This window comes from Physeter macrocephalus, chromosome 11 (assembly GCF_002837175.3).
Source record: "Physeter macrocephalus isolate SW-GA chromosome 11, ASM283717v5, whole genome shotgun sequence".
NCBI lineage: Eukaryota > Metazoa > Chordata > Mammalia > Artiodactyla > Physeteridae > Physeter > Physeter macrocephalus.
In genome coordinates, this window is record NC_041224.1 from 98,680,987 (window position 1) to 98,701,569 (window position 20,583).

The following is a 20,583-nucleotide window of genomic DNA, read 5'->3' on the forward strand; positions in this document are numbered from 1 at the left end:
AATTTTAGGCTATCCTTGCTATCTTATTAGTAATGGTACTTTTCATAAGCAGAAGTTTGACTGAATTATTACATATATTATATTTAGTTATTTTCTTTCAGTTTGCCTTTTAACAATGCAGCAAATAAAGATCAGCTACTTAAAAAAAAATAACCTGTGGTACTACTTGAAGAGAGAGGGCTTGTTAGTTACAAGTGAGTAGCCTGGATTCATGAGAACATTTTATGTCAATACTCCATATGATGAATTGGCATTAGAACTAGAAGTCCAATTTATTTCTGATTCTAAAAAAAAAAACAGAGCTATTGTGCAGCATTTAATGAAATTTGGAATAATGTACATGTAGCATTATTTTTGCTCGAATGTTTTCATCTACTGATATTGGATAATATTAGTGATAGCTTACGTCAAATTTGCTTGACTTTTTAAAGTGAAGACTTCTATAGCTACTGTTTTCAGAAGAATTGATAGGCAATTTCTTTTTCTAGCCTTTTTCAGTTTATATTAAAACAGCAGTGGTTCTTGATGATGTTAATGTGCTACAGTGTAATTTGTCTTGATGCTAAGAGTTTTGCTGTGGGGTGCCAGCAGAGGTTAAAAGTCATGATTTTGGACTCTCATAGGAGTGACGTGTGTGTCGTAGGGTTTGGGTCAGAACAATCAGAGGAGAGAGGTGATGTGGATGGGGATTTGCAGTGGTGATCGAGAGGAGCCATTTTTGCCCATAAGGCTTTCAGAGGAGTGGGGCTTTCTAAACCTGTGTGCTTCTGGTGTTTGACATGTATGTGTATGTGTGTGAGAGAGAGAAAGAGAGAGGGAGAAGGGAGGGAGAGAGGGAGAGCGGGAAAGAGGGAGAGAAGGGGAGAGGGAGATAGATGTTGGAGAGAGAGCTTATGCCTTTATAAACTGTTCCTGCAAATGGTATTTGGGGCAGAGTGAACCTTTATGTTATAAGAGTTTAAGAGAAGGAAAGGAAAACAGAATGATCTTAAGTAGGGAATTTTACCATTAAAAGAGGTGACACCATTCCATAGCATGTCAACTGAAGGTACCTCTAATAAGAACTGGCAAGCTGAATTTGTATAATATATTCAACATGAAGGCTCCAGATTAAAAAAAAAAAAAAAAAAAGAAAGGTTGCCCTGATAGGGAAAGAAAATGTTATTAAAAAATAAGTTTTTATTTTAAGGTTCCTTTTAGACCTGAGTGTTTGCTCCAGAACAAGATAGAGAAGAAAAGATATAAAAGAGCAAGAGCTAATTCATTTCAGGAATGAATTTAGGATCTTAAAATTTGAGGTTTTTCTACTTATGACTCCTCAAGAAAATTACTGGCATCACCTTTATTGTAAATTCCCAGAGGACCTAAAGTTTATTGCTGTCCTATCCAACTCTTTGAAACACATGACAATAAAATAGAAGGACAAAGCTATACCCTGATGGCATAATTTTAATTTTTAACAAATCCTGTATTTTAGTACAACCTGATACGAAGGTCAGTCTTGGAGTGAATATGCAGCATGCCTGGGAAAAACCTCCTGTTCCCAGACACTTTTTTCTGTCCCATCTTGATATTTTGAGTTACTTTTGTTCTGTTACTTAAAAGTGAATTAGAATTCTCTCCCAAGACTTCACACGTTGAGCTGCTCTGAGAGTGAATGTCATGTTTCAAAGAATTATTTCTTTCAAATCAGTTTTCCAAATTTTATAACCATTACCAACACCTTCTAGTTCCTTACTCTTCACCTGGATACCATAAAATGATTTGGCAATTTATACTTATATATGACTATGCTACCCTAGATAGATGTTTCTAGAATGAGAGAGAAAGATCAACAAGGGAAAAAAAGGCTGTCTCACTCAGCCAGTCCTTTGTGTTTTAATGGATCTCAAAGCGAGACCTTTAACCTACTCATAAATTTTTTTATTCTACCTGTTCTTATTAAAACTAAAAATTGGCTAGTATTCTACATTCATGGTTAGCCCACCTGAAACTTAAGTTCTGCTTATTGTAAGGCATTGGCCTTCTCTTCACAAAATAATTTGATTTTTTATATGTATATATATTTTTAGGATTTCTTCCAAATTCGACCTGTCTCTGTAGTCATCTGTTTTTGACCAAAGGTATAGTCGTTCTCCAAAGTGTTACCTGTAGAGTTTGACCCAACTTTTCGAGGACAGTTCTTCTTCCTCCATTAACGTTTCTAAAGCTTCTCCACAATGTGCAATGGTGTTGCCCACCCAGTGCCCTCATTCATGGCTCAGAAGATGTAGCTGTGAATTCTATGTGCTTCACTCCTGTTTTCCTTTTTCATTGTTTTTAGAAACAGAACTGGACTTTGAAAAGGATTCAATAAATGACATTTAGTGACATTGGTAAAATATGAACTAGTATCCTTTTGGGTCCCACATCTTAGTGGGGGACATTTCTCATTGCTGTGTTTTTAATATGACAGGTTAATTTGTTGTTTTGTTCTTCTATTCCACAAATCCAGCAAGTATGTCATCTAAGCAACTCAGTCTTCCTAAATCGTATAGGAAATATGAATGTTCCTGTTACTTACTGTGATTTCTTTTTGTATATACTCTATTGTTTTGAGGATGGAATTTACCCATACCTCATAACATAAAGCCAGAAAACAAATAAACATGGATACAGTAAGTATAAATATAAATTTCCATATGATTTATTGTTGTTCCTTGTACATAAGAAACAGTAATATACAACTTACACTGCTTTAGAATGTAAAATGGATAAAAATGTGTACAAAAAAAGCACATTCCTAGAAAAGTATTGGCAAATAGTAAAAACAGGGAGGAGGGTAACAAGCAAAAAACAAATCAACAAAACAAAAAGAAAAATGAACAATTCTTCAATTCAGTGTGCAAACATTTTATAAAAATAGAAATACTAACTCTACAGGCAGTATTTCCTGATAAATTATTTAAATAGCATATCTACACAATCTGAGATATCTATTCCAATGGCAATGAGAAAATAATTTATAAAAATAAAGCAATGGTATACAAGATGATAGAAAAACACAACTTTCAGAAAATGTATTTAACATTTCAATGCTATTTCCTTATTGGGAATACTTTTCTGCGAAGAATTTTTATACTATGTACAACATTGACTTTTTTTTTTTTTTTTTAGGTACTACAGTAGCTTTAAGTTTGTTAGACACTTAAACTCTTTTCTGCTTGATCCAAAAATTCTTTACTCAGTCACACAACAAATGAGGTAATATTTGTATACAAGTTTCACCTTTGTCATTTTTTTCTTTTGGAAAAAGGCAAAAATAATAAATGTAGATGCTTTTCATCTCCCTGGAAATAGGCACAAGGGATGGAGCAAAACAGTATTAAAGCCCTCCTGGCTTTCTTTGCAAACTAAAAACACTTGCAAATGGACAACCAAATAATTCCACTTGAAAAAATAAAGGAAAAAAGAAGAATCCCAAATCATTCAGTCTAAGCACAAAATGAAGAGCAGCTTCCTGTGCTGATTTCCTTGTGCCATTCCTATGAAAGTTTTGCTGATCAATCTCAACTACCAGCTCTCAAACACTTTCCATATGAAACCTAGATTCCAGGTAGAACAGAGTTAATAAATAATCTGTATTTACAATCTTACAGTCATGAAGACTTGTAGCAAAGATGATATGCTTACGCTTCTTCCTGTTCCATGAATAGTCTTTCAGACAGATCCTCCAGTATAAGTAAAAAATAAATATTTTACATTGTAAAATGTTTGTAAAAAAAAAACAAACACCAAACTACAGTCCAAAAGAGAAAATTGGAAAACTCCATGATATTCAGGAAAAAAGCGAGAAAAGGAATGTCTTAGTTGATAATTTTGTGCCTTTCTAACCATAAAAATACAAGCACGGCTACCTTTCCCTTGGGAGGTAGCCCAGTGCTCACTGAGATGGTAGGTTTTCTTATTTCCCTGCTACATCTGCACAAGCTACGTCTGGAATACAACTGACAATTTCAATATAACCAGGCGGTGGCAGCCAGCACTGCCTTGTGCTGGTTTAGTTCTGACTCCCTGTTCTGGTTGCTACGGGTGATGTGTAAGGGGTGGAAATCCGGGAGGAAGTCCACAAGCCAGTCTTTTCCTTCCTTCCCTGCTTCTATTTAAGTGCCTATTTACGTGGGTCAGTCAGCTAACATGGGTCAGCATCATGAAATCCATCAACAGTCTTTCCCCTGAAAATGATTTAGTACCGAAAATGTAACAGTCCCTCCATGTTTTCTTCATACAGTCGTCTCTTGGGTATGCGCCCTCCCCTTAGGGCTTCGGCCCCGCCCCCCCCATTCCCGAGGGAGTAGGTCAGGGCTGGTTTTGTCTGTCAATTCTAGTGAGTCCTCCCTTCTCTCACACGCCTGAAAACGCTTTGGAGTCCACTGCTCAGAGCTGGCCTCACAATCGCCCTCTGCCCTGACAAAAGCAGAGTGGGACAGGCACCTTCCAACTGAAGCAAGTGGATGCTTTTGCTTTTTCAAAAGCCAACCAAAGTCATTGTTTATATCCTTGGAAGATTCTTCTCATTCAGAGGCTGAATGCTGAGTCTGATTTGGAAAATTGCATTTTCTTGAGGCAAGTCACATGTTCTAAGAGTCCACACTGATGCAAGCAGAGAGCAAAGGCAGGCAGGGAGGAGCGATCCTGGGGGTTTTCTTAAGCCCATGGTTCCAGAAGGTGCAATACCAGCAATGGTTATGATCAGTCTTTTCATCAACAGTTTGATGATTAGGAATCTGTTAAATAAATAGACAAACACATAAATACATAAACAAACTAATGCATCAAGGCAGTGTCATCTTAATATCCCCTTGATACGTTAACAACCTAGGCATAGCTCTACTTTTTTAATGTCAAAAGCATATTTTAAGATTGTCAGCTTATATAATTACACGTTAGTGTGTTGGAACATGGTTGCTAGGAGATTGACACTGCATAACCTTCTAGAACTTATGCTGTGCTTTCTAAGTCTTTCAGTTTTAAAACTCTAGGGAGTTTTATTTTAAAACTTCAGACTCAAAGATTACACCATAATTTAAATATTGAGTAACAGCAACCATATTTTTTTACTGTGCTTCATCTTGTTGGCTCCAAGCCTTGGCCCAGTAAACGTTTATTAAGCACCTGTTTTGTAGGAGACCCAGTGCTAGACTCAGTGAGAGCTTAAGTAACCACTAAATGAAAAAGAATGGAGAAAAAGAGAGCAAAGGTTAGTAGTGAAAATTAATTTAACATGCCAATATGAAGGCAATACTCCTTTCCCTTCCTTTCCAAGAGGGAAAGGTTCTGAAAGACAACCTGGGCCATAGTGGCATGAATAAAACTAAGTGGTGTGCAAGACATGGAAATGTAAAATTTAAAAAAGTTTTAGGTATTATTGTTGGGGTCTGAACTGTACAGGAGCTTGTCTGCAGTTTACTTTGCTCTGGCTATGAAGAGGACAGAGATTGCTAAATTAAAATGGTTCACAAGGACTCAGGACTTCATAAGCTGCAGTTCATAGGCACTATTTCATTTTTTATCATATGCCTTCAACAGCAAAATATAAATAACCCTTTCTCTAAAATAGCCTTTAAATCAGCCTCTCCCATGATTGGCATTCTTGGTATTGGTCTGAACTAGGGATGTCAACTGTATATTCACTCTCATTTTGCTCCTACCTCTGCATTCATATTTCAGGTCAGAGAAGAACACCATTTCTTGAGAGAAGACGAACAACCCTAGCCTACCGCCAGCATAGGTTTTGTCATAGATGGGTCCTGAGTCGGCCATGATTTTCTTCCCTTCATACATCACCACTCTGCAGGAAAAAGGAAGTCGCGTTAGTGACACCCTTGCTTTTTGGTCCTCTCCTTCTCGCCCGTCAGTGTGACTTAAGTGAAATTTAATCAGAGCAATCTTACCTAATGAAACCCGTCTTTGGCCTGTGGCTCAGACGCCATCTGTAGGCGGTGAAATCTTTCCAGCCTATGTGACGAGGGTCATGCCACAGCGTGCGTACCTGGAGGAAAAGGAAACGAAAAGGTTGAAACAGCCTCATTATGAGATTTATATTTCATTCCATGAGAAACGGTGCTTGAAAGGTACAGAGTTGACCTAAATCAGAGGGCTGCAATGTAGGATTTTTTTCCGAAGGTCTTTTTCATTAGATGTGTGTAGCCTTGCGTGTACATATAAAGCAGAGGGAAGAGAAATTTTTATTTGTTTGTTTGAAGAGGCTAAAACTGCCTTTGGATTTGAAGTGGGCTCCCCTCTCAGACCCTAGGATGTTTTTTCAAAGCAGAACTTAACGCTGCAGTTGGTGATGCGGGGAACGTGACATCTAAGATTCCCTGTTGGGAGGCTTGGCCAAAGCACAGCGTCCCTTATGCTGGTCTAGTGCCTCTCCCCCTTCTGCAGGGTGGTGGTCTCACCTGGCCAGGGGTGTTTCCTGTGTGCCACAGCGCATTCCGCAGGTGCTCGCCAGGCCCCGTGGTGGAGTTCACGACCTTCACAGAAAGGCCGGAGTATCCCTGAGCCCTTGTGGGGTTGGTGTCCCAGTAGGACTGAGTGACTTGCTTCCACATCACAACGTAGAAGCGGCTGCTGGACTGGTAGCCAAAGACAAATCCGGCATAGTCATCATCCCTTTCGGTGTTGATGAAGAAGGTGCCGCTGAAGTCCACAGCGTTAAACTCATCATAACCTGGAAGAGGGGGCCAGACCCAGGTTAAAACCTACAGCCTTCAGGAGGTTCTCTGTTACATTCCTAGGCATTTTTAGCACCCACGGGGACACACACAACTGCCAGCTTTTATATTTGCTTCTTTCCACTCTATGCATCGGCCTTTCGTTAGAAGAACTCACTACTCACCTACAGCAAGTCCAGGATCACAGTTGACAGTCTGGACGAGTTCTTTACCCTGATGGCGTACAACCCAGTTAGGGTCATTTTGGGATGTCCCTTTGGGATCTAGAGGAATCATCTGGAATCGGCGGAAATCGGTCTCACTGATATCAACGTTTTCGGGACAGATGTCATCGATGTCTGGCACGTTGTCCTGGTCAAAATCATCTTTGCAAGCATCACCTCGACCATCACCTGAGGCCAAAAAGGCAAGAGTTCAGTGAAATTCTGAAATAACCGTGACTGGTGCTAGAAATTCACTGTCTTCTCAAAGCTGACATTTGGTCTCTTCATCCTTAAATGCATTCAGCTTTGTTTTTATTTCCTGAAGCCAGACAGCCATGGTTTCAGTGACTCTCTTAAAAAGTGGCTCCAGTGACTCACCATCAGAATCCTTCTGGTCAGGATTGGGCACAAGCCTGCAGTTGTCCCTGTCATCAGGAATGCCGTCATTGTCATCGTCATGGTCGCAGGCATCGCCCTTGCCGTCCTTGTCGTGGTCGGCCTGGTTGGCGTTGGGCACGTAGGGACAGTTGTCCAGGTTGTTCTGGTGGCCGTCTTCATCAATGTCCTGATTGTTGTCACAGGTATCTCCAATGCGGTCCGAATCAGAGTCGAGCTGAAAGAGACAGAAACAGAGGGTCAATTGGAGTATGAATCATTGATGCTAAAGAGAACTTATGGAAGGTTCTCCAGTGTTTGATTCAGCCAGTGAGGTTTGACGTCTGTATGCCACTGCCAAAAGCTAGTCATATTAACAGATTTTAAATGTTTTTCTTCTTGACCCTTGTTTTCATATGACAGTTTTAATAGGGATATTTGTGTTTTTTTTTAAATAGAAAACTGTCTAAATAAAATTAAATAGAAAGCATTATCTAATCCCCAAGGATGGAATGCCATGTTAACTGCTTATATTTTAATGATAAATGAAATTCTTTGAGTACAATTTGTTATTTTCCATTTACGTTTTCAATTAGGAAATTGTTGACACGTCACCGTCTACTCACGTCATTAAATCATGGCAACATGGCACTGCTTTTTATACATACTTGGTAATCCATATGGTGGGATCAATTATTTTCTTCTTTTTTAGGTATTTGGTTTTATATCTCTAGTCCATAATGGTTGTCAACTTTTGGCTCAGGTAGTCAGAATTCTAAATTTTTTCAAAACTGTATTTCTCAGAATACTATTTTACATTATTCAGTATATATGGGATGCTTAGGGATTATTTATACACAAGTTGAAATTTTTCTTGCCAGTATTTATGCTCTTTGCCATTAAGATTTTTACATGATTCATTAATTGTTATAAACTTTATTATTATCTGAAGAACCAAAAACTCATCCAGGGAGGTTAAACGGCATTGAGGTTTAATTTATAGTAAGATCCAAACTCAAAATAGATGACCCCCAATGCCATTTGATCAGGAAAGCTATCCCAGATCATTCATGCTTTCCCATTATGTCCCCAAAGAGATTCATCCTGTTGCTTTTTGTTTTGTAGGAGCTCAAACGAACAAACATTAGGAGCTCAGCTGGACTTCTCATTTCTTGAATCTTTTAAAAATATTCCCATTTTTCAAAAGCTGGTTTCTATGTTTTCAGAACAATTCCTAACTTTCACAGCTAGAAAATAATGATGAGCAATTACACAAGAAAAGAAACAAGAAAAGGAGCTTGTTCTGGCTGATGTCTGTTTGCAGCACTCCCTAGCAGTGCTACGGAGAATTATCTGCTTGCAATGCCAAACACTTGAAGAATGACAAAGAAAGAGGGATTTCTCCAGTTTTGGGGAACTATTTTTAGTTTGAATTTCTTGCAGCCAGATTCTATCATTAGCCATGAAAATGGTTGTGTATGGTGCTTAGGGATATTTTCTTCCATCTCTTAGTTTCAAATATGATTCATATTCCCGTAGAGTCATCAGTCACAGATTTCTGCTTTGTATAATTTATCTTAACAATGGTAGATCCCGCTGAGCAAGTCACGTGGACCTTCTCGTAGAAGACAGGGTTGACATTACAAGACTGTCACACTAAAGACCTATGAGACTCTGCGAGGAACTCATGTCAGGCAAACTGTTCACATGAAAATATTACAATTGGCTATGAGAGCATTGAGAGCCATGGTAATGGAAGTGTTTGAACTCTATTTAACTCCTCTATTTTTTAGAGGCCTAGAAAGGGATATTCTAACGCTTTACTGAAAGATTCTGAAAGGAATCCACCGACCTGATCTGGATTGTGTTCCAGGGGGCAGTTGTCACACTGATCTCCAACCCCATCCATGTCAGTGTCTCTCTGGTCCACGTTGTAGACATATTGGCAGTTGTCCCGTTCATTGAGGATTCCTGCAGAGAACAGGGGACAGGTAAGAGCTGGAATCTCCAGCCTCAGCTGTTTCAACCAAATCGCACACTAACAGCCAGGGCTGCTCAAGGTTGAGAGCCAAGTGAGAGACACTCGGGCCCGCTGGAGTCAGGGAGCGCCTTACCGTCCCCATCAATGTCTGCCGCGCAGGCGTCTCCTTCCCCATTGTTGTCCGTGTCAGCCTGGTCTGGGTTGTGGTTGTAGGGGCAGTTGTCACAGCGGTCTCCCACGTCGTCTCTGTCATAGTCGTACTGGGCTGGGTTGTAATGGAACGGACAGTTGTCCTGCAAAGAGAAGAAGCGGAGCATTTTACAACGTGGTCCATGAAGCCAGCCTCAAACCACATGCAGAATATTTATAAAACTGTGAAAATCTGCAACAATTATTTTCTATTTAGTGGATATACTAATCGAATGCTCTGTAAAATGGTCACTGCAAAAGTTAAAAGCCAGGACATAATGAAAAATGAATTCCTGTTGGTTACGAGTCAGTGAGATGTAAATAGAAACTCAACATCACTGCTCTCAGTGCGCTCAAAGAAAATCTTAATGTGACTTAGAGAAGACATTTGAAACCAATCTGAGGAGCAAAGTGTCATTTGTTCACATATTGTAACCTCTTGCTCCAACTGGGGGAAGGGAAGGTTGTGATGAAAAACAAAACCCTCATTTAAAAATTCTCTTGGCAACACCTATGTCCTCAAACTACTGAAACACAACAAATAACTTCTGACGATCCTAGATATCAGGATTTCATTGAATTTCATTGAATTTCATTTCATTAATTTCATTGAATCTTAAGGTGTTACAGGCTGTTGCTGAATACAAAAGCTGAAAGAGGAGTGGAAAACGTGTTTTACCCTGTCATCTGGAATTTTATCATTGTCATCATCATCGTCACAGGCATCGCCGATTCCGTCCTTGTCATAGTCTTCCTGCCCTGAGTTGGGAAGGTTGGGGCAATTATCCTGGAAAGAGAAGACACATTACAGCTGCAGTTTGCATGCCTTTTGCTGAGCTCATGCACCAGAGAGTGCACACAAACACTGTAGACAGAACTGAACGCTGCTCTGTGACAGCACGTATTTTTAATGGGAAGACAAAAAAAACACTTTTCTTGGGGGATATATGCACACACACGCACACACACACATATATGTATAAATAACATATAATTTGTATAAACGCTCTAGACTTTGTACACGCTGGGAACACAGCCATGCTCTGCTGGTATTTGGTAGAGAAGTGAACATTTTTTTGGACAACATAATCGACTGTGGAACACAACTGCCCACAGGGCCTGCTGCCCCGTTCATGTTCTTGGCACCAAGTGATTTAATATTAATAAGAATTAGGGCTGCTCTGCCTTTGGATGATTTAATCTTTCAGTTTCATTTTCAGACTTTTAAGCATTTAAAATTCCTCAGCCTGTTCCCTTGATAAGGGCTTTCTGGAGGTGGGCGAGGAAAGGGGGGGCTACCTTTTTGCAGTGGTAAGTTGCATTGGCCACGCACACCAGGTCCTCGTTGGGCCAGCCGTCCAGGTCTGTGTCCTCCCCACAGATGATGCCGTTGCCGGCGTAGCCGGGCTTGCACTCGCAGCGGTACATGGGGTCACTGTAGTGGCTCAGGTAGTTGCACTTGGCATTCTTGTTGCAGTCGTGTGTGCCGTCTGTGCAGGGGTTGCGGGGCTTGCACACCTGAGGGTACAACATCCTGACATTAAGGCAAAGCCTTTGAGAGTCCCCAGACACCGCAGGACCAAGAACCCAGATCCCCATCGTCTCTGAACAGACAGAGCTCCATGGGAAGAGTGTGGGTCCTCCCCATCCTCCTCTGGGGATGTCCAGGTTACAGGCTAACATGGCTTTATGCGTGTTTTCCTTGAAATTGCTCAGCACCTAGGCACTTAGAAGTCCATCCACTCACAACTTGTTCCAGAGCAGCATTGTCAGATGTGATGGACCTGTTTTCCTTGCTGGAGGTACAGTGGGTTTTCTAGTCCCGTGTCTAAGAGCTAGGTTGTCCACTCACCCCCTTCCCTGTTTCTTGTGAAGGGTATAAGGTGACGTTCTCCCCTTTCAAGGCTCTTTCGGTCAAGGACACCCCTCCTTCACTCCCGTCTGCTAGTCCCCTCTGCTCTACCTGTTTGTTGGTGGTGGCATGTTCCACGCCCCGGCCGAAGGGCTGCGAGCCAGTGAAGCGTGGCGGGCAGGGCAGGCAGTTGTAGCCGGGGTCTGTGTTCTCACACCTGTGCTCTCCGTTGTGATTGAAGCAGGCATCAGGGACTTCTTTGCACTATGGAAGAAACAGCAGTTTGCTTGGTGTTTAGAGAACACTGCCAAAGGAAATGACTAGGACAGGTGAGCTGCTTTCCTAGGTCTGGTAACTCCCAGCTTCTCACCTCGTCAACATCTTTGCACAGGATGCCGTTTCCGCTGTAGCCCGGGGGACAAGCACCACACTTCCAGCTGCCATCAGGATAGCTGGTACACTTGACGTCAGCAAAGCAGGGATTGGACAGGCATCCATCTGAGACAAGAGAGACAGGCAAATGGTGGGTCTCGGCTGCTGCCCAGTAACTGCCATTCTGGACACTTAAACCAGGGTGTAAAATATTGTAGGGTCTATACAACTGATAGCTTGTTGAGATTATGCTGCCCATCTGGCATTTTAGAGTAATCAAATCACTCAGGACCATTCAAAGCCGAACCCCTGTGAATGCTGACCATGGCATTCAGTGGTTTTGTCCTGGGCTGCATGGCTTACCGATGGGACAGTCCTGCTTGTTGCAGATCTGGTTTTCTGTCACATCACCAATGCAGTCCTTGCCTCCAAACTGGGGTGTGGGGTTGTTGCAGAGCCGACTACGTTTCTGCACCCCTCCTCCACAGGTGATGGAACAGATGTCCCATGGCGACCAGGGTCCCCAGCCTCCATTGACTGTAAGAAAATGAACCACAGGCCAAAGTTAAGGCTGATTTTCAAACGCCTTACCTTCACAGGAGACTCTCCCGAGTTTGTTCATGCTACCCTGACACGTGGAAAGAATGTTCCGGAAGAGGGTGAGTCTGAAATTGTTCTGTTTTCCATTAAAAGAAGCTGCTGCGCTGTGTAGGACTGTGCTTCTATTTGTTTCTCTAGGAAGGAACCTTTCCCTGTCCATGACCCACCGAGCTGGAAGCTGCAGATGCCAGGCAGCCAGCTGGGCAGAGCTGCTGCCGGGTGATGCATGCACTTACTGGGGCAGGCATCTTTCTGGCAGGCTTTGGTCTCCCGAGCTTCGCCCTCACATGGCTTCCCATTCATCTGGGGGCTGGGAGAGTTGCACAGCCGGATCCTTGTGATCACACCGTCTCCACACGTTACAGAACAAGACGACCACGGGGACCAGTGGCTCCAGCCGCCATCCTGTTTAACTAAAGGACAAACCAGATGGTTATACGGTGCTTCTCATGAGCCAAGCTCTGTGCTAGTGCCTTTAAATGGATTATCTAAACAAAATCTTCAAACTAGCGCTATCAAGAACTATTCTTACCCCCAATTTGCAGATGAGGAAAGAGCCTCAGAGAGGGTAAGTTGTGCTCAAGGGTGCACAGATAAGGGGGAGACTTGGGATTAGATCCAGAGGCTAGAACCTGTGCTCTTAACCTCTATGTTATGGAGCTGCTGTTGGTGACGACAAGGAAAGGTCAGTTCTCCACATCCCCAAGTGGCCAAGATACTTACATCTCTTGTCACACTCCTGAATGTGGCAGGTCCGGGTCTGCACGGAGGAGCCCTCGCATCTGTTGTTGAGGCTGTCGCAGGAGCGGCCGCGCTGCTGGATTCCGTTGCCACACGTCACAGAGCAAGAGGTCCACTCAGACCATGGGGACCAGCCATCGTCTGCAGAATCGCTGGCTGCAGAGGACATGGGCGCATTTAGCGTGCAATCATTAAAACAAGCTATTCTTTAGACTGCTCTGCTAAAGACAGGCAATGTAGTTGTTAGGCCAGTGGCCAAGGGGTTTATGCCACGTCATTCTGTGCACAGCCTTGGAGCGGTTGCATGCTTTGCCTGGGCTGGTACAGCTGAGCCTTTTCCCAGTGTGTGTTCCTATTCATCACTCCCTCTCTCCTCCTGTCTGCATTTCAAATGAGTTTCCCTTTTCTGACTTAAGATATTTCGGTAGGCAGTTCCAGTCCCAGGCTTCCAAAAATACTCGAGTTTTAGGCAACTTATAGGAGTCACTTCTGCCTTTCAGGGGAGCCAGAGACCATGTGTTTGGCAGATGAACTTGAAGGCAGCGGAGCCGCTGTTGGCTGTGGCTCCAGCTCGGTCATGAGGTTAGTCAGTGTGTTGCTTCTCTCACCCTAGCATTTGGGACCTTTTCTGCACATATTTTCACAAGAGGAAAGTGCGTTTGTTTATCATCTGCCCAGGCACGATGACTACAGTCATGTCTAGCTGTATCTGACCAAGAGAGAGAACTTGTTTTCTCTTGCCATCAGCTGGAAGCTTTCCTAGCAATCCCTGATTCAAGTTCAGAGCTCTGCCAGTCCCCAGCTGGCTTTGTTCCCTTTAACCCACACCTGAAGTGAATGCTGAACAGAAAGTGATATACAAATGATTATGACGGTGCCGGTATCACTAACATCTCTGGAGGGGACTGGTTATTCTGAGTTGTGATCAGCGTGTGTAGGTGCAGGGGGTGTGGGAGGTGTGGGTGTGAAGGGTGAGTGCTACTTTCTCGTCTTATTTATCTTAGTTGTGATGAATCATTTTTATGACTTGTACCTACTATATTGTCTCAGCAAAGTGATTAATTCATACTGGCAACAAAAGCCAGGGATTGGGTACCGTGGAACAACACAGTGCCTATTTCTTTTATGGCCCTGACACTCAAACTGCTGTTTTGTCTCAGGTCTCTTATGTCTGTTTACAAACTGGGTAGAACTTTCAGGCCCAATTAAGTCCAACGCTCGCACCAAAGCCATCCATTTCTTTGGTGCGCAGATTTTTCTTGACTCTAGGCCATAAGGTCAAATTCTAAAAGCAGTCAACTTAGAGCTATCACTGCTACCGATTCCTCTCTTCTTTCTTCAAAGCATAGAATCATTCTCAATAAGCTATACAAGGATTATTGCCTGTACTATGATCCAGGGGGGTAATCAGGTTTAGTCATAATGGCACTTTTGGCTCTCTACAGCAGACAGGCCATCAGTTAACCAGATGTCGCAGCAAGAAACTGAATGAAAAACATCTGATGGAGATGGGGGTGGGGTTCAAGCACTATGTACAGTTGATCCAGTCGCTGAAGCATGATTATGCAGTTTTAAGAACTTACGCCAACACCGCGGGCAGCATTCTCCATCAGGAACTGTGGCATTGGAGCAGGGCATGATTGGGCAGGACACTTTTTTGCAGATGGTAACTGAGTTCTGCAGGGCAAGAGTGAGGGAGAAATGGTTTACTAGGCATATTGCAAGCCGAAGTTTACATATTGAAACATTTCCATTACAGGTTGAAACGTGGTCAGAGCTGTAAATGCTCTAGTGGAATGATTTTAATAGAAGATCTGCCTCTGTCATGTTGGCAGCCACCAGTACTGTAGAGACAGTTCTGGTGCCAGTTACTTGTCACTCCACCCCTTGGAGAGAGCTTTCTTAGTTGCCACTTAGTCACTTTCTCATGCACAGGACAGCGTGAAGAGTTTCTCCAGCGGGAACCACTGAACGTCATGGGTCAGATCTATTACTCTGCATCTAAAAATCAAACTCATGAAACTCAGCCAGGACTTTAAAAGTCTTAAATTATATTTTATGGGGAAAAGAAGATCAATGAGCATCGTATTTTCTCATATATAGATCTGGCTTTGTATTATATTGGACAAGAACGGGAATTTAGTAAATTTGACTCCCAAATCCAGCAATCCGTGATTGGTATTTCAGCTTGACTTTGCTCAATGAGTCAGGTAAACCCCCTTCACTCCCCTGCCCCTGGCATTGCAGGGTGGGCGGGGGCGATCCAGAAGGACATACACACTGTAGGCAGTGCCATCTGAGCTAAGTGGACAGGTCTGTCCTAACATGTTGGGCTAAGTGACTTGAACAGCAATCAGTACTGTATTAAAAGAATCTCCGTGTCATAGCTGAATACGAATTAGGGTTGCGGGGGAAGAAAGTTCAACTAGGTTTTACTTACCTGACATTCAACACTTAGCCCTTGAACTAAAGCAGGTAAGTTACTGAGATGTTTAAGTAGATATGTTCTTTTAGATACTTAGCCTGGGGTATCATTAAGACTTTGAAAAACTCTTGGGCATTTAAAGATTTTATAGATGTCATAACTGCATCTTAAGAAAAAGACACCACTTGGGTTATCAGGCCATGGAACATAAAAAGGGCCTGTGTGGCTATCTGGATCTTTCCCCAGAGACTGTGGCTTCAGATGCACCATCTATTCGTATTCCAGTCTCTCGAGCCCCTTACCTGGCAGCGACACTCAGTGCAGCTGTCCACCGTCCACTCCTCGCTATTCCTGTACTGGACCCCGTTGTGGTAGCAGAGCGGGGGCCTCCTCAGCTCATTGACCAGCTCTTTGTTCTCTTCAGTCTAAAAGGGGGAGAAAGGTCATTAGCGTCCAGCCTCACTTTCAGTCCCTCAGCATCATCGGTGGTACACGTTCGAGGGCTCGTGCTAGCGGGCGGGGGGCGGAGGCCACTGACCACTTTGCGGATGCTGTCCTGCAGCGTGGTCACGATGGTGCGCAGGCCCCTGAGCTCCAGGACCATGTTGGATAGCTCGTCACAGGAGATGCCGCACATGGCTTGCAGATCCTTTGTCTTGTGGCCAATGTAGTTGGTGCGGATGGCAGGGCTGGAACCGTTCACCACATTGTTGTCAAGGGTGAGAAGGACACTGGTAGCTGCCAAGGAACAGAGGAACACAATGGGGAAAGTTATAGAGGATCTTCAAGCAGAAGAGCTCACCTGCCAGTCCCCAGGGTTCCCAGCCACAGAAGACATTTCACTTTGGGTGAGGGATGCAGGAGGATGGGATACGTGTGTGTGCTGTTGGAGGTCACCTCTATCTACCTCTTAACTATGTTCCCGGGGTAATTTATGCACAACCACCATTGCATACGTTTCTCAACTTGTTTTGGGTGGAATTGCCCCAGTTTCCCCGTATGCCCTAAAAATAGAAGGATACTTACAGCTGGAGCAGCCTTTGTTCCTGAGGATGTCTTCTGGTGTGGTTCCAAAGACAAATCTCACATTCTGCAGCACGCCCTGTGGGTAGAGGACACACATTATTTGTAGACGCTTGGTGGTGGGGGGCAGGGGTCAGTGGGTGGGGGAGACTGTTTATGCTAGGAAAAGCACACAATAGATGTTCTAGAAGTTTCAAAGAACTCCCTTTTAAGATCACCATGTCAAAATAACACACCAACATGAACTGCCAGACAACTTCAAAACTCCGAACTGTGTCTTGTGCCAAGTCTTCAGTGTTTTACAAAGAATTCAGTTATCAGCCTACTTGGAGACACAGGAAACGGAATCTGATACTGAGACGGGAGGATATAATGACACTCTCCAGTGTCAAAGAGTTAAATGTGGGAGTTTCAAAGCCACAGATACAAAGATCTAGACGTTTAAGCATGGAAGAAGCTGCAGCAGCAAATAGCCGCTAGTTTAGTCTTTTCTTTGAGACCGGTTACATCCCCATGAGGAATCAAATAGCAAAGTGGTATGTATTCTGCTCATAAAAGTACCCACTTCAAGCAATATTGTAATTGCTGGAACACATTTGAAATAAGTTATTTCCTTGAGAAGAGCCTAAGGAGTATTTAAGGTTTTGAACAGGCTGTTATAGGAAAACCATTTCTTGTTTCCTTTAGTGGTTTTCAGAGTCTGGTCCCCAGAATACCAGCGCCAACCTCACCCTGGAACTGGTTAGAAATGCAAATTATCAGGCCCCTTCCCAGACCTACTGAAGCTGAAACTGGGGGTGGGGTGCAGCAGTGCGCATCATAGCAGGCCCTCTGGGCGATTCTGATGCTCCCTAAAGTGTGAGAACCACTGCTTTAATGCACAGGCAGTATTTCCTGTACTAGAACCCCTGCCTCTCCTGTTATTGCGCTCCTGGCAGATCAGCTACCTCTCAGTCGACCCCGTGGACCAGGGATTGAAGAGGCCTCACCTGGAAGTTGTCATTGACACCTCCTTTGGCGATGCGGAGCCTGGCAGCGCTGGCCAAGTCCCTGGTGAAGATGCTTTGGATGGGAACGTCCAGCTCAGCATTCTCCATCTTTTCACAGTCGATGTACAGCTGGGCCCTGTCCTCCTGCACAAACAGGGTGATGCTCTTCCACTGGCCGGTCGCCAGGAGTGCTTCTTCCACCGACACCACATGCTGCTTCCCCTGCACGGTCAGGCTCAGGTCCAGGGTGCCCGCCTTGCCATTGGAGACCACGCTGAAGACCTGGCCGGAGTGGTCCTTCCGCTCCACGGCCAGCAGCGTGCCCCGGGTCTTCTTCATTTGCCTCAGGGAGGCCAGGAGGAGGAAACCTTTCTCCGCCCGCACAGCATCCACGAGGTCTTGGAACTTGTCGTCAGGCACAGGGGGGATCAGGTTGGCATCCTCGATGCGGAAAGCTGGGCTGGAAGGGTCAGGACCCTTCACCAGTCGGCGCCCAGAACCCTTGCGGGCAGCCCCCGTGAGTTCAAAGATGTCAAACACGCTGTTGTCTCCCCCAGACTCTATTAGACAAGAGCAGGACACGTGGTGAGCTCTCTGGGCTGGGCCTGGGGTGGGGTTCAACTCTGGGGTGTGGAGCAGAGGGACAGGGTGAAAGCTCTCGGCAGCCACCGAAAGAGCTGAATAAACACCAGGGTCACAGGGAACCCGCATCCCTACGTTCGGTCAGGGCTCAGGGGAGAAGCAGCTGGGAGAGGAGTGCATGGGAGGGAGGCACACCTGGGGTAACCGGACCTCCTCCTCTTCCCTCCCCCCCTCAAAAGGTATTATACAGACTCACCTGGAATGCGGTTGGAGCCGCACACATGCCACAGGAGCAGGACACTGAGTCCCCAGGCCAGCCCCATGGTGGAGCTGTTTGTGCCCAGCAGGGAGCCTGCAGCAAGAAGCACAGAGCCCAGGGTCAGAGGCAGCCAAGCAGGGCGGGTGGGCAAAACCTGGCTGGGCTTGGGGCCGGGTCCCTGGGGATCCCCCTTTGGCTCCACGTTTGCGGGAACGAGGGGCAACAGTACTTACTTTGGAGAGGGCAGCAGGAAGAAAACGAGAGAGTTGAGGGGAGGAGATTGTGGGGCAAGACCAACAATCGGGGGGCGGGGTGCTTATCCTTAAGAAGTTGAGGGTAAACAGCAGCATCAGGAGATATAGTTTGGGGGCCCAGGGAGGGCACGGGGGGAGACTAAACTCTTTTCTGGAGGACTGATAGAAAGGTTTAGGGAAGACGAGGAGAAGAAAATCTTGGGGTGTCCTGGCGAGTTGGTTTGTGTACCCCAGGGCTGGAGAGGATGGCCCTGGAGCCCTTCCACGAAAAGAGTCCCCCAGCGGCTGGGAGGGACAGGATGGGGAAGGCGAAAAGTATGAGATCCGGGGTCCCTGAGGCGCTGAAGCCTGGGAGCTCCAGGTGGATGGCCAGGGCAGCACTGGTCCTCGGCGGCCGCCCAGGGACTCCTTACCTGTGTGGACACGGGTGCAGCGGCCGGGGCCGGCGACGAAGGCGCAGCAACGGGACCGAGCGCTGGAGAAGTGCGGGCAGAGCGGTATGCCCGGAGGCCGAGGGATCGGAGGCTGCGCGGGGAGAGCTCGCTGGGGTGGGCGCTCGGCGGCCGGCCGGAGTGCACTGGCTGGCGAGGCGGAGGAGCCGCTCGCTTTTAAAGAGGCGCTCACATTCCTGGGGTTTCCTCTGGCCAATGGGAGGCCGCCGGGCAGGAAGCGGGAGGAGGGGGCCAGTCTGGGTTCCTCTCTCCGCCCCCCGCTGCCTGGCGCACAACTTTCCAGCTAGAAGGGGAAGGGGGGCGGCGGGGGTCGGGCCGAGGAGCACTGGAACTTCTCAGAAAATTAGGTGCCCGCCCACGCGGCCTTGGCGCTCATGGGCTCAGCACTTTGGCTCTGGCGCCGCGCGGCCCCGTGCGCTCTGTGCGCATCCCGAGCCGACGGGGCTCTGGACACCCACCCAAGACCCTTAGGGGGGCTTTCAGGCAAACCCGTTCCCTTGAATGCCTGCGCGATGGCTGAAGGGTGGACACGAGCCCGTTTGTACGGGGAAAAAATGAGCCCGACGGGGTAAATGGGACCATGAGGAAATCAGTTGTTGAAGGAGTTCCCTCTTGGGTACTTGTTGACCCTCGTCCATCCATCCAGGTGGGGTGGGGACCATGGGGCCCACTTCGCGCCGCGCTCCTGCCCTCACCCCACGCCTGTCCTCCGCCTGACCCCGCCCCGCGAGGGAAGTGAGTACGGTGTCGCGCCGGCCAGCAGGGCGGCTACGGGGCTCGGCTTCCCACGGCGCGTCAGGGCATCCTTTCTGCAGCTGCCGGCCCCGGAGTCCCCGGGCAAGTCCCTTCTCCCAATTGCTGCGGCGCTTCCATGGCTGACCGCTTGGGGGCGGTATGCGAATTCTGATCAAGGGGACGCGAGCAGACAGCTTCTTTCTAGTCAGGAATGTTAAGGAAACTTACTCTTATCCACTTCCCTCAAGCCAACATTGAAATTGTGTCTTGAAAAACAGTTTTTGTGCCCACTCGTGCTTCTTAACGTGACTCCTGGTTGGAGGATTTGCAGCACCATCTGGCTCCAGGGTCTCAAACTATTTACAGAACAGACCCGTAGAGTAATAAATTACCCTCCGCCTATCATTTTATTTCCTTTTTTTTTTTTTTTCTCCCTAAACGTTCTTTTCATTCTTCGGCTCCCAAAACCGAGGTGTGGGTTACATTTCTGTGGGTGCCTCAATTGCCATGAGTGCTGCTGCTTAATATGTCTGTCATTGGAATTCTGGTGTCCAAGCCACCGTCCCAAGCCAGTATGACTCCAGCTGCCTGGAATTCCATTCATCACCTCGGGCTGGGACGCCAGCAGCTACACTTCCCCTGCTGTGATCCCGCACCATCAGACTGGCCCTGGGACCCAGGGAGCAGGTAGTAGCTTCACCAAATAAGGATCTCAGCCACCGGCCAGGGAAAGCTTTGGGGTTCACTTCCCTCCGGAAACACCCGCAAGTTTACATTCATCCAACAGCAATTTCACTCTTCTTGTGTGACAAGGGGCATGTGGGTGACGGAG

General features: G+C 45.7%; 1 protein-coding gene across 1 annotated transcript; it reads right to left on the minus strand.

The window, feature by feature from the left end:
* Positions 1-2,662: 2,662 nt before the first annotated feature.
* THBS1 (thrombospondin 1) lies at positions 2,663-19,164 on the minus strand. The gene is made up of 22 exons (XM_007103207.3): positions 18,978-19,164; positions 18,308-18,403; positions 17,470-18,029; positions 16,484-16,559; positions 15,996-16,195; positions 15,760-15,882; positions 14,616-14,709; positions 13,015-13,188; positions 12,528-12,704; positions 12,055-12,228; positions 11,690-11,817; positions 11,431-11,583; positions 10,767-10,985; positions 10,147-10,254; positions 9,412-9,571; positions 9,150-9,268; positions 7,301-7,535; positions 6,884-7,111; positions 6,444-6,715; positions 5,934-6,031; positions 5,691-5,830; positions 2,663-4,766 (listed from the first exon to the last, which is right to left on the minus strand). Exons 2-22 carry the CDS (start codon positions 18,372-18,374, stop codon positions 4,759-4,761), a joined length of 3,513 nt encoding a protein of 1,170 aa, XP_007103269.2. The 5' UTR covers positions 18,375-18,403; positions 18,978-19,164; the 3' UTR covers positions 2,663-4,758.
* Positions 19,165-20,583: the final 1,419 nt, after the last annotated feature.

Bases quoted from the DNA above. Each gene is read 5' to 3' on its own strand.
- THBS1 (XM_007103207.3), bottom strand. From the start codon at position 18,374: ATGGGGCTGGCCTGGGGACTCAGTGTCCTGCTCCTGTGGCATGTGTGC. The intron at 9,572-10,146 runs GTAAAACACGTT...TTCTCTTTGCAG, and splicing joins ATAAAATTCCAGATGACAGG to GACAACTGTCCGTTCCATTA. The intron at 7,536-9,149 runs GTCGGTGGATTC...TGTCTCTTTCAG, and splicing joins TGGAACACAATCCAGATCAG to CTCGACTCTGATTCGGACCG.